The 14,690-nt window shown below is 34.3% G+C and overlaps 1 protein-coding gene across 1 annotated transcript in view; it reads right to left on the bottom strand.

The window, feature by feature from the left end:
* PCDH15 (protocadherin related 15) overlaps positions 1–14,690 on the bottom strand; it is a gene marked incomplete at its 3' end in the record, with an annotated part of 622,267 nt that overhangs the window by 16,344 nt on the left and 591,233 nt on the right. The window contains exons 31-33 of the mRNA XM_084903437.1: positions 12,821–12,997; positions 6,784–7,002; positions 2,129–2,281 (exon numbers count right to left, since the gene is read on the bottom strand). Coding sequence (XP_084759563.1) covers positions 2,129–2,281; positions 6,784–7,002; positions 12,821–12,997 — 549 coding nt within the window. The remainder of the gene's footprint in view (positions 1–2,128; positions 2,282–6,783; positions 7,003–12,820; positions 12,998–14,690) is intronic.

Genomic DNA, 14,690 nt, shown 5'->3' with positions numbered 1-14,690 from the left:
CCATGGACACACTACTTTTGATATCTTTAAACTCATGAGATTTCAAGATATCAAAAGTGAATGAGATGTGACTTCTATTTAAAAGAAAATGGCTCCACAGTAAAAGATGAAGATTACTGTTGATAGAATAAAACAGTTCTTGATCTATTTGATTGCATCTTTTTTTTTTTAATGCCTTTGAATTAGAATAATATTATTTACTTACTCATGCCTATGTATCCACAGGTAAGAAAGAGAAAACATGTGACAGAAAAAAAGAAGTTTTAACTATAGTTAATTTGAAATGATTATGAAAATACTAACAGGAACTAGACTTAAGCACTTAATAAGTATACCCAAAAAAGAAAATACATGGTTTTCTATTTTCTTTGTATTTATTCATTAGAATAATAGGTAATGGTGTTTATACTTGGTTATCTTACCACTTAAAATTATATCTAGCTATCTTGTAAACATAGGTAAAATTCACTTCATGAATGGTTTCACTCCTAAAATTTAAATGAGATTCTAAAAATTGCATCTATATTCTTCCTGAACAATAGGTCCGCACTGATTTATAAATAAGACACAGTATTCTTTGAAAGAAAGTAAGTATACAAATACTATACTCTTAATGACTATTACAGAGTAATTACTGAATCTACATGAAGTTATTATTCTTGAAGTTTTTCTAGGAAATGTCCTTTGATAGTTTTAAAAACATTTGTCTATAATTCATTTTTCTAGTAACTTATGATTAGAATCCCTGTAAAAAGTTTAGATAATTTAAAACTTGGTTAAAGATAATTAAATTGTAGAACTAATGTCAATAAGAATTTTTCAAATAAAAACAACCCTTAAGTGGTGCTATTTGAAAATTATCACCATTCAACTATATTGATTTCAGATGATGTTATTGTATATCTGCTTTCGTTAAATAAAAATGGATATATAGCCCTTACTAATTTTATATAAAACACACTCAAGTTTATACCTCAATCTTTTTTTAGTTTCTAAACATTTTTGCTAGAGAAAGATGGTTAATCAAATCATATTGGCTCAATTCCTACATTCACCAATGAGACCATTGTTTTCAACTTATGAAAAAAAAATATATTTAAGGCATAACTCCTATATTATTATTTTAGAAAGAAGCATTAAAATGTTTTAATTTTAGCATTACACAACATTAATACAGTTAACATTTTAAAAACTATTCTTACTATAACCTTATGTAATTGTATTAATATGGCAAATAATATTGATGTTGAAAAATGGTTTTCCCATTGAAAGGTAAGGTTTACAATATTTGAGGCTTGCTTTATTCCTACTAGAAAATGCTAAAAATGTAACAGTAAATGTGTTTAAGAACCTAAACTTGAACCATTTCAGCTAATAAAAGGTTTTCTAGATTTAATTTTATCATATTCAACATTTTATAACATCTTTAGTTATTTTGCATCCAGAAAGTTACCCCTGAATTTAAAAAATTTTAAAAATATAGTCAAGTTAAAAATCTCCAGTCTTTAAAAGTCTCTTTCAAAAATAATGATTTAACAAATAGTATAGAAGAAATAACATATTATGCAATCTCTTTTGAGAAGAATATGATAAAGTAAATAATTCAATATTAAATACCCAAATCACTTTAAGAAGATTATTTTAATCCACATTTCAGCTATTCCACTTTATCAATTGTAAAATAGTATGTTAGAAAAGTCTATGACTTTAGACAATACAATTTTTTATGTCACCAAGCAGAAGTTGGCTTTTGATACCAAATTGGGAATTACTATATTATGACAGTGCTGTATTCTCATTTTCTATGACAAACACTTCTTTCAGAATCTATTAGAGACTAAATATAATGCTCAAGCTTTTCATCTGCAAATGCCTCCTCATATTGAATACTTCTTTTCTCTGTCTCAGTTTTTAAAAACTTTCTTTGGTTATTTGTGTTTTAACTTCTCTTGGGTTCTTAGTGTTTTAACTTCTCTTGGGTTCTTAACAATTTTTTGTTTTAAAAAAAATTTAAGAAAGTAGACTGCAAATTGCATTTTCCACATCGAATTGAAACTATTTAAATACTCACCACACAGTATCATTGAAAACACATTTACTTCTAAAAAGCCCGGAAAGTCCTACTTACATTGTGCTGTCCCCAACTTCTTCGTAGAGATGTGCGCCCGGAGGTGGCGGGCCTGGAGGGGCGGCTGCTGGGGCAGGAGCTGCTGGCTTGGGAGGGGGCATCGCAGCAGCGGCAGCTTGGAGGCGAGCTGTCTTGGTGCACTCGGCCTGGCGTCTTTAGTAAAGTAAGCATGTTTTTGTAAAACTGTTTTAGAAACCATATGCTTAGCAATAGGCTGACTCTTAACAAGAATGTACCGTTATCAGAGAAACTACCCAGTAAAACGAACAAAACTTTTATACAAGTCTTTGAACTTACAAACCGCTATAATTACAAAGGTCTGCCCACAGGATAGTCACAAATACTCCCTCAGTGTTCTTGAAAATATTTACCCCTTGATAACAGGTAGAATTCATTTGAAATATCTGCAAAGTTAAATAACATTAAAGGGAGAGAGCAAAACATTTATGAGAATGTGATTGACAGTTGGTAGTTGTTTAATGGATCTCTTTCATAATGTGAGGCAGATAGAAGATATATAATTATGTTTTATCTTTCACTTATTAAGAATGATCTTACTTAAAATTATTTGAAATATTTTTGACATTAATTTACAGAGGCTATGTAGGAAGGAGATTTGGCTAGCTCCGTGGTTGGCAAACTGCAGCTCGTGAGCCACATGCGGCTCTTTGGATCCTTGAGTGTGGCTCTTTCACAAAATATCACGGCCTGGGTGAGCCTATTTTGAAGAAGTGGCGTTAGAAGAAGTTTAAAAAATTTGGCTCTCAAAAGAAATTTCAATCATTGTACTGTTGATATTTGGCTCTGTTGACTGAGTTTGCCGACCATTGGCTTACCTCTGATTCCTTTAGCTACGTAAGTAGGAAAGCCTGTCATTCTTGCATTAGAGCAAGGCTGCTCTTTTTCACCATCCTTCACACTGATTCCTAATTCCTTCCTCAAAACCAAGATATCAAGAGTAGAAGCTATCTGAGCAAACTTTTTCACATTTCCCCCAGATACATCTAATTGTATAACCCCAGCTCAATTCTATGTATACAAAACTCAAGGAAATTTGAGCTAAAAATCATATACCTACTGCAAATACAAAGCAGGCAAATGAAATATGGTTTGGGGCAGGATGACTGCTTTAAAAGTATTCTTTGGGGCCTCTTTGTTCATGTTACATAAAATTATGAGCAATATATTAGTCATCATACTTACACTTTAAACCTGTTTGGGAAAGCAATAGGTAAGAAAAAAAGAGAGAAAATTGCATTAAAAATATTGCATTCATAATATTCTAATATTTGATTTATTCTAAATTATGAATAATTTACCGGTCAGACTGACACAGATTTAATGACATAGTACAGAAACTTTCAATTCAGAATTTGGTGAGCACTTTAATATTACTGTCATAGACACATAAACTGTTAAAATATTTATTAGACAAAACAAAGAAATGAACTAAATTGAATGAGAAAAATTGTATTAAAATATGGGTTTGTGAATTTCAACTTCGATAGGGAAATATTAAAAATGATGTGATCTTTATAATCAGCTCCTTTGTTTACTGTGCCTGAAGATGGCAAAAGGAATAGAGAGAGTGGAGTGAAGTCAGAGGAATAATGAGGTGAGGGATCCCCTTCATCTCTCCCCTTTAAGTTTCTGATAGATCCTCCCTTCCTCCAACTGATGGAAAGACATAAACTCCACCTGCAGCTGGACATTCCTGAGCATTAAACCACCAATCAGCACCTGCCAAATACCCTAAGCCCCTCCCCCTAAAAAGTGCTGTACCCTGGCCCTTGCTCTCTACAGCTCTCTCTCTCTCTCTGGAAGCAGCTGGCAGTGGTACTCTGTTCAATAAAGCCTGTGTCCTGGCATCCTGGTCTCCGGCCCCTCTCTGTTTCATCTTTTCGTTTCAACAAAGAATTCCCTGTTTAACACACAGAGAGCTGCATATTGAAACATAAAGATGGGCAAGTGGGGGTGAACTGGAGAGACAGCGAGGGAGAGGAGCTCAATCAGCCATGGATGCAGCCTTCCAGCATGGAGCTCACTGAGGCTAGGCCTGGAGAGGAGAGGAATCGGGCTGTGGCTGGCCCTCCCCTTCAGCTGGGCAGAGCAGAGAGATTTGGTGAGCATTCCTACAGGAGTGGACAGTGCTAGCTGCAGAGCCCGTGACCCAGGCAGAGAGGAAGCACATAAGTGTGGCCGCAGTTGTCTGAAAAGTGGCATTCCAGACAGAAGGACAAAGCTATGAAAACTGGCCACCTCCCAGAGCTTTGCTCCCTTCACCCTCCCGGTCAGGATGCAGAGCACATTATCTGCCAACACCAGGACTGGTATACAGAAACACTTTCTCCCTAAGCGAAGGGCATAACCTTCAACTCATTCCAGGATCTGGTAGAGGCACAGGGGGGATGACACAGGTTCATCGCCACTGCTAGGAAGGAAAAGCAGCAAAGGAGGTGCTGGGTTCCCCCGTCTGCCCCATCCATACCCACACACAATGGCTGTGCTGTTGGCAGGATCTGGCTGCAAGGGGCAGCACTCGGAGTTGATTTGGACCCTCATCGCCCACTGCACTCCCCTGTGAGGCTGGGTCCCTAAGACCTGGGTGACTGTATCTCAGGAGAGGCGCCCATTTTCCAGGGAACACATGTCATTTCCCACCATTTGACAGAGATCTGAACAGGCAGACAAGTGCAGAAACGTGTGGTTCAACATCATCTACCGAAAAACAATAGAAACATTGTTTATCAGTCTACTAGAGAAATGCCACTCAGACATAGGTGTCTAGATAGAGAAGGAACCCATCAAATTCCATGCATAACCAAAGTAAGAGGCAACTCATTAAGAAAATGAAAAATCTCCAGAAAATAAATTTAAAGACATGGAAATATGTGCTTTAAATGACAGATGGCTTAATATGAGTCCTGAAAAAAACAAAATGCTAAAAGCAAACAAACAAAAACAACCCCAATCAGATGGGCAGTGTAATAAACTCAGAAGCAAAATCAATGAACAAAGCAAGTATTTTACCCATAATAAGCCAGAAATAAAGCACCTATGAATGTGGGCAAACAATTTTTTTACAAAGAAGCCAAAAATACAATGAGAAAAAGAAAGCCTTTTTAGTAAATGGCGCTGGAAAAATTGGAAAGCCAGATGCACAAAAATAAAAGTTTGTCTCTATGTACAAAAGTTAATCCAAAAGGTATCAAAGGCTTTTATATAAGATCTGAATAAGTTATTAGAAGGGAACATGAGATACTGAACTTATAAATCTTGATCTTAGAAAGATTTCATAAATTTGACCCCAAAGGCAAGGGAAGGAAAAGCGAAAGTAAATGAATGGGATTATATCAAACTAAAAAGCTGCTGCACAGCAAAAGAAACTAACAATAAAACAAAAAGGCAACCAACTGAATGGGAGATGATATTTGCAAGCAACAACTGCAACAAGGCAGTGATATCCAATATATATAAAAGAACTCCTACAAACTTTCCAAACACTAACTCTAATTAAAAATGGACAACTTGAACAGACACATCTCCCAAAACTATATGCAAATAGCCAACTGATACACAAAAAGGATGGTCAACCTCACTATCAGGGAAATGCAAATCAAACTACAATGAGATACCATCTCACACCTCATAGAATGGCTATTGAACAAGACAATAGTGAGCATTGGAGAGGGTGTGGAGAAAAAGGAACCCTGGTGGGGGTGTAAACTGGTACAACCACAATGGAGGTTCCTAAAAAAATGAAGAATAGAGGTACCATATGACCCAACAAACCCTCTTCTGGTTTGTATTTGAAAAATTTGAAAACATTTTTTCACGAAGATACATGCACCCCCCTATATTCACTGCAGTGTTATTCACAGTGGCCTAGATATGAAAACCTTTAATAAATAATTGAATCAAGGAGGTATGGTACATATATGCAATTATTAAATGTGGTACAAATCTTCAAATGTAAGGCATCTTGTTATTTTTTTTTAAATTTCAGACACTGAGTTTAATATCCAGTTTTTGTTCACTGCACTGTGTGTCAAATAAAATGTTCTCAATGATGATATTGCTAGTAGGGTATAACAAAGATCTTTTGGAAATAGTTGAATAAAACAAGGTAGCCACAATGTAAACTACATTTAACATGATTATTAACATGTGGTTGACAGCTTGATAATTTAAAAGAATTTAGCCAGTATTAAGTGTTTCATTGGCTTTAAATATGGCGTAACAATTGATTTGTTAAGGATGCATGGAATTCCAATACGTATATCCACCTAAGTGTTAAGTTTGCTCTTCACATTACTTTTGTGATTGAACATAGTCCTATAGCATCTTGGTGTAGAGCATACCTTTTAACGTTAATATTGAAATGATCTTATTTAACTCAAAAGAAAATTCTCAGTGTTGGAGAGCAAAGACAATGGTAAAATAATATGTAAGGACTTTCCCTGTAGGAATTTTAAATGATGAATAACAGTTCTACCATTATTTCTTAGTGTTGGTTGTACCAGCAATTTATATGATGTATTACCCGTTTTTTTTTTTTTTTTATTATTCTATTTTGTGGCACCCACAGGGCCACCTCTCTTCTTAACCCATTTCCCAACATTGCCACCGAACACTGAGCACCCACGAATACTCACTGTCTGTAGCTGACCAGAACCACCAGGACGGCGGGGATGCAGCAGAGGATGATGATGAAGGCCAGAGCCAGCAAGGCCCCTTCTGTGTAGCCCAGGCTTTCTCCTCGCTTCTTAATGCTGGTCACTGCCTCCGGCGTCCGGATCTCCAGGATGCGTCCTCCTTCCCCGTAATGCGGTTGGAAGTCTTTATTGATATCCAGCAGTTTGCCATCCAAGAATCTTTATTGTTAAATAAATAGTAAAATAGACAATATTAAAATAAAATCTCTTGCAGATCTTCTAATATTTTAAATGAAACAAACTCAGAGTCTTATGAATTAAAAAAACACAGATAAAAAGCAAGAGAAATAAAAGAGTAAATACATGCCTATGTATACACATCAACATTATTAACAACAATGACCCTTAATATGCTTACAGGCTTGGGAAAAGTCATTATCAATATCATTGAACTTAATATTACTATGTTGAGATTATCCACATTATGTTATTCTGGTGGAATCTATAATAATAAAAGTGTAATATGCTAATTAGATAGGACATCCTTCTGGAAGAAGCCGCGGCTGTGAGGGAAGCCTGGGTCCCGGGTGCCAGAGAGAAGCTGGTGCCAGCAGCCAGGGAAGGAAGGCCTACTCTTGCATGGATTTCATGCATCGGCCTCTAGTATTGTAATAAGCTGTTCTGTGTGTCTTTTGTCCCCCCAAAATTCCTGGGGAACATTAAAATGGTCTCTTATAAATCCTATAATATTAATGCAACATTTGTATCCTTCATACCATAAAACTATAACATGTCTTAGGCATTTTTTTATTTTATTTTTTATTAATAAAGGTCAACTGTCTTACTATAGAATATTGGAAAATACAAAATATTTCAAAAAGCAACACTGTTCATAGGCCCACAATGCAAAGACAACCACAGCTAACATTTTGGTATACTCAAACCTAACCTTTTTTTTTTTTAAAAAAAATAAGTATTAATATTTTTATATCGTTGTGATTTTACATAGAATATGCAAAGAAAAAATATTAATTTAGAAATATATTAGTATCAAAATAGCATACTTTGGTTTAAAATGTGAAAAATACAAAGAAATGTGAAAAAAGAAATGAAAATGGGCTCACATTTTAACATTAAATGGTAATCAAAGATGTCAAACTTGTATATTTTATATTTTTCAACACATTTTATGCTAATTTTCTTGGTGATTTTGATGATTTTAAATCCAGTTAATAAATTGCTCAGAAAGATTCCATATAGAAAAAAATAGGGGGCTGCCATCACATATGAATGCCATGGGGTAGCTTCTTAGTCTTTTCTACTTAATAAATCTAATGAACTAGATAATTCAATTTTAGTTTTAAACTATTGGGTCGGCAAGTAAGTAATTGCGGATTTTTTAAAGAAAATCAAAGACAATTTTTTCATGGAACTAAATAACTTTATTCTGTAATGTATTGCCCATTTTGATCAATGACCTTTTGCCATCTTTCAGGCAGCATCATAATCCCACGTTCAAAAAACTTCTGGTTTTTATTAGCAAAAAACTGAATCAGGTACGATTTGACATCATCATCATTATTGAAATTTTTACCATTCAAGGAGTTTTGTAAAGATCGAAACAAAAAGTAATCAAATGGTGCAAGGTCAGGACTATATGGTGGATGTGGCAAAACATCCCAACCAAGCTCCATTAATTTTTGCCGAGTGACCAAAGATGTGTGTGGCCTTGCATTGTCATGATGGAATACAACACCTTTTCGATTTGTCAATTCGGGCCGCTTTTCTTCAACTGCATTGTTTAATTTCGTTAGTTGTTCAATGTAGACATCAGAATTGATCGTTCGGTTGAGTGGTAAGAGTTCAAAGTAGACAATTCCTTTGTAATCCCACCAAACTGATAACAAAACCTTCTTTTGATGAATATCAGCTTTTGATGTTGTTTGAGTTGGTTCACCTGGCCTGCTCCACGATCTTTTCCACTTCATATTGTTGTAAACAACCCATTTTTCATCGCCAGTTATCAGTCGTTTTAAAAATGGATCATTTTCATTACGTTTCTTTAGCAAATTGCAGCTGCTAATGCGTTGCGTTAACTGTGATTCTTTCAGTTCGTGAGGAACCCATGTATCAAGTTTTTGAACATAGCTAAGTTGTTTTAAGTGATTTTCAATGCATGTATGTGATACATGAAGCTTCTCTGCAATCTCACGTGTTGTACTGTGACAGTTTGAATTGATTATTGTTTTGATTAGGGCGTCATCAACTTCAACTGGACGACCAGAGCGTTTTTCATCTTTGAGTGAAAAATCACCAGAACGAAATTTGGCAAACCAATTTTGACACTGCCGTTCTTTTAAGGCTTCGTCACCATAAACAGCACATAACTTTTTATGAGCTTGCGATGCGTTTTCCCTTTGCGGAAATAAAAAAGCAAAATATGACGAAAATGTTCCTTTTGATTTTCCATTTTTCAACGAACGCCAAACGAAAACCACAAAACAGATCAAAAAACTTTTTTTACTGATTAACAGCTGAATAGCCAACTATCAAATAACAAAATGTGTTTTACATTTGTACTACGTCTGCAAACTAAAAATTCAACTGAAGCCATATATGTGTGAAACCCGCAATTACTTAGCTGCCGACCCAATACACCTATTTGTACTTATTTCCTTACTATAATATAAATCAACTAGGTTTTTTTGTTTGTTTGTTTGTTTGTTTTTTTATAAATATGCTTTTGTAGATAAACAACATATTCTATTTATTTTATACATGCTAAAATAATATAATAAAGGTTTAACTATTGCTGTAAGTACTAGAATAGGATGGGATGCTAAAACTTTGTTTCAACCATTTATCAGAGAAAGTAATAAATTCTAAAATATACAGCTAGAGTTATTTTAAAGGAAATACTATATTTTTTAGAAATAGGAAGGTCAGAAGGAGAGTAAAACCATTAACTGCAAAGAAAATTCTACCCTATTTTGCAGAATCCATTGAGAAATCACAATTCTTTTGGATTCCTGATTTAATATCCAATCACCTAAAGGAAGATATCAGTATTTTTACAGTAAAACAGCTAATTTTTAAAGATATTTATTTTGGTTTATTTACCAATTTAGGTACATTTTAATTTTTTTTTTTACCAGAAGAGTAGATTGTTGTTGAACCCATATCTGATTTACAATATTTTTATTTTTGCTTTATACATGTAAAACAACTTGCCTAGGCAAAATATTCTTGAATCAATATTTTTCCTTAAAATTTTATAAATTTGATTTGTCTTTGATATTTTACATGCAGGCGGAATGTGTAAGGCTCATCTAATTTTATTCCTTTACAGTCAGTAATTTTTATTTCTGTTTCAATGGTTTTAAAGCACATTTAGATACTTTTGAAGGACACTTGAGAACCTTTTAATAGATTTTGCCTGTACTGGAATAAAATCTCTTAGTTGAATTTTCAGTTTTTAATTCTGTGATAACTACTGCAATTTTTACCTCAAGGGTACCTGCAATTATCAGGTTGTATCTTAATTGACCTATAAATAGATTCTGATCTCTTCATGATTTTTATATCTTTTCTTATCTTGTTGTTAATATGCTATGAACTTCTCATGCATATACTTCACGCTGCCAAATTATTTTTCAGATTATTTCTCTTTTCCAGCAACGTTGAATCCAGAACTCTCAGAGGATTTTAGATTTTCACCCTGAAGAGGGAAAAGTAGCCCCAAGAAACTTCAGGCTTTTGTTTTATACTTTTTCTGATTTCAGGACTAAGAATTCTATTACCCCCTCAAACTATATTACCTCAGAATAAATAATTGGTTCTCCCTGGAATGTGAGCTAACCCAAACCCAGTCAGTGTGAGTGGAGGAATGGCTTAGTCCACTTATTGTAGAGGGTAGATTCTCTCCATTCTCTGCTACAATTCTTTTAGCAGAAAGAGGGGAAGGGCTCAGGGCATGTAAAATGCATACACCATTTCACAATCTCCTACAATCTTGCTTTCCCCTAAAAATGTTAAATTGTTTCCAATGGTTCCAGTAGGAGAAATTTCCAGAGATCTATAGTCTTGGAGTCATCAGTATATAATTTGCTTTTCAGCATTTATTACTGATTCCATTTTCCCCTCTGCTTACTCATCTTAGAAAGTAAATAAATCTGTCAAATTCAACAACCTGAAAAAATGTGACATTCTCTTTATTCTCATCCAGTTTACTTAGTTACTACTTAAAAGGGTGAGGCAAACTCATCTCATCCCAGGATCTTGCCTATATTAATTGATCACTGCTGTGTTCCTAAGATAAGATAAATTTCTTCTGACTCAGTCCACTGATGGATCACATACCAACATGTGTTCCTTCTCCATTTACTTGTGTGGGACACAGCTTTCAAAGTACCTTGTGTTCACCAGCCGTCTACCCTGCATTTTACCATGATGGTGCTGGTGTTGTAATGTACATGTTAATAGAGAAATAAAAGGGAAGGTGAGCAGGAGAAGGTACTCTGTACTTCACAGAAACTCACACCTAAACAGCAGAGGGGCAGCTGCCTATTTCCCTAGGAGGTACACAATCTGGGTCTCTAAAACAGGTTTATAGAATGGACAATGGTACTTGGATAAGGTTGTTTTGCTTAATAAAGCAAGTCAGGTAGACCACTGTACAATACAAAATTATTTTAACTAGGTTCTAATAATTAGTTTTTAATCTAATTGAATTTTCAGTATTCTAAATTTAAGGTTATTTTTTTTCCCTGGATTTAGGAAGCTGAAAGAAGCTTTATCAGAGTTTGATAGATTCTATTTTAAAGTATAAGTATGGTTTAACACTATATTTTAAACATGGTTTGTAGAATACACAGGCTTTTTCTATCTTCTTCATCTTTCATTTACCATCTGGAGAGATTAGTGCTAAACAGTCTGGAAGTATAAGATAGGTACAAGCTAAAACTATATGTGCTCTTTTAAAATAATTAGTTTTATTTTAAAGTAATATAATCTGTTCTGAATATAGTTTGTTTTAAATCTGTTCATCAACAAAGTTTCATTGCTTCTATTTTAGAAACAATGAAACAGTGACTTAATACTATCTTAATTTTTAAATTTATGTGTTTTAATAAAATGGATATTTACTAAATAAATTCACCCACATATGAATATATATGCAAATTTGTATACCTAGCTATTTCTGTATATATAAAGAAAATAAATTCTGAAATTATGAATATTGAAATGTGTATTTATGGACACACAGACCTAAAATAAGTGAATCTATACATATGATCATATATCAATATATATTTTTCAACTAAAAATGTGTTTCAATTTAGGTAAGAACTACATTTTCAGAATCTGTTGGACACTAGGTGTCACTAGATTAAAGCAGAAGTTAACATTAAAAAAAATATATTAAACTGCTCTGAAATAACTCCTAAGGAAGAATATACAGTAGCATTTTGTTTCAGATTCCATATTTTCTTTTGTTTTTAGGATTTATAACTCAAATATTCAAGTTCACATCAGGATAAAATATAACATAAGGTATGGCCTTAGATGAAAGTAATTAATTCCCCACCTCAAGTCAATCAGGAAAAATCAGACACTAATTTTTGCTGGTTCAGTGAGATCTTGAAGAAAGCAAGATTTGTTCTCAAAATGTAAACCTACTGATAATGTTGAAGGCAAGTTGCCTCTTAAGAAAGAATCTGTACTTGCTTCCTAAACATCCGGGGCCGTGGATGTGCGCTGATCTCAATAAACGGCAGCTTCTTCATAAGTATAATGGACCTTCTGGTGGCCAAAAGGAAAAAAAAAACCTTCTGAAGCTACTCTATCCCACGCTCGGACCTGAAAACTGCCAGGTGTGAGGACCTTAGGTATTGTGTCTTGGAATATTTTTGCTTAGACTTCACTTTCAACAACAGTTTGGTGGGTTTTAAACTTTAAGTACTTATAGCTTTAAATCAGGATTATCTGTGGGTGATATTGTGACTAGAAAACCAGTATTGACAATAAAATTACTTACTTAAACAGCTCTTTTCTGTCGATGGCTCTGTTGGTTTGAGGGTCAATTGCATAGACGGTCAAGTCGCTCTTGCTGTAATCTTCCAGAGAAAAGGCGTCTCCGTGCCGGCGAGCACCGATGGACTCCACCACAACTTTGGCACCAGGAATCTGCTCCTGAACATAGCGATCCAGAATCCTGTCCATCAAACAGAGTGTGCACATGAGATTCTGATAGGCTTTCTGGGGGGGAAATTAACTCTCAACTTGAATGACATTTAGTAAATGAAAAATGATGACAGCCTAGTTTTTTTGCTAATGTTTACTGAATATGAACCCTTGAAAAAAAAATTCTCCATATTTTTCAGCATTTAATTCACAATGATGCTGGAAGCCACTTAAGATAGAAGGAGGTCACCAACCATGTCCTATTTATGTCTTGGTTTTTTGAATTTATGATACCATTTGGAGCTTTTACTTAGCTCATGGGAAATGACAACTGTGTTGTACAAATAAAGCTGTCTATGCTTTATTGGAGCCATGGGGTTTTTAGAACTCCAGAGTTCATATGGTTAATGTGGTCAACTACACTTCCCATGGGATTTTGTGATATAGAACGCATAGCTATATGCTAAGGCAGTGTTTTTCAACCTTTTTTGGGCAAAGGCACACTTGTTTCATGAAAAAAATCACGAGGCACACCACCATTAGAAAATGTTAAAAAATTTAACTCTGTGCCTATATTGACTATATATAAAGTAATTCTCTTGGATAGGAATCAAATAAACACAAAGAAAGTATTTTATAATTACTTTATTATGAAATATTAAGTAAACAAAATAGTGAAAAATTATAAAATTCTTGTCTTGTCTGCACCTACGGCACACCAGGCAACATCTCGCGGCACACTAGTGTGCCGCGGAACAGCGGTTGAAAAACGCTGTGCTAAGGTATAGCACTAGGATACCTTTGTTCCTAAGGGCATGAAGATCCTTGGGGATTATAGGAGTGGGAGAATGTAGAGTTGTGTTGCTAAACCAAGCTTACCAGATTAAGATATAAATATTGCCTGGAAATATCAGAAGTTATTCAGGTGATTATAAACAACTAAAAGATATATCATTGGGTATGAAATCAGTAATATTCAATAGGAAAGATAAAATAAATGTTACCCTATAAGCAATTTTTTAGAAAATACACTTTAAAAAAATTACATAACTTGATGTTAATTGAAAGTACAAATTCTTGCCATATAAGTATTTGTTTTTATGTTACCATGAGTGGCAATTTCCTTAATGATCTTTTCCTTATTAAAAACTTTATATTACTAATCCTCATAGGTTAATACTAGCATGCATATTTTAAATATTAATACACATAAGTGTGAATTAATTTAATAACTATACATGACTAATATTTTAAAACAATATCTATAGATTCAACACCCCTTTTGGAGTTCATGCTCTAAGGCATTTTGAGGTAGGGAGGGGGAAATTTCTTAATTCCTTTGATACATCAGAAAATAACTTTTATTTCAGATGCCAAAATTGACCTGCTTTCTGTTCCATTAAAAAAAAAAAATGCCTAGAATCGGTTGTGTGCTTGATTTGCCCAATTAAAGGAACAACAAGATATTAAACTCCGGGAGAAATGGCTGTACCACTGAACACAAGCCTATGATGTGCACATTGCGGAGCATTGCCAATAATAGCGAAATACTTTGTTTGTTGGTTTTAAAATTTGCATAAAACAGCATGGTTGAAGTCTCTCTTGGTGAAGTACTAGTCATTCTTTTCCTTTTGTCTCACCACCTCATACCTGGGGTCTCTCTGCCTCATGGTATCTTTGTCCTGTGAGGAGACTCTTACTAAAGAATAAGTAAAAGAAGACAC

Source organism: Pipistrellus hanaki (genome assembly GCF_964339955.1).
Source record: "Pipistrellus hanaki genome assembly, chromosome: 14".
Taxonomy (NCBI): Eukaryota; Metazoa; Chordata; class Mammalia; order Chiroptera; family Vespertilionidae; genus Pipistrellus; species Pipistrellus hanaki.
Note: the sequence above shows the minus strand (reverse complement) of the source record. Positions and strands in the feature narration are given on the sequence as shown.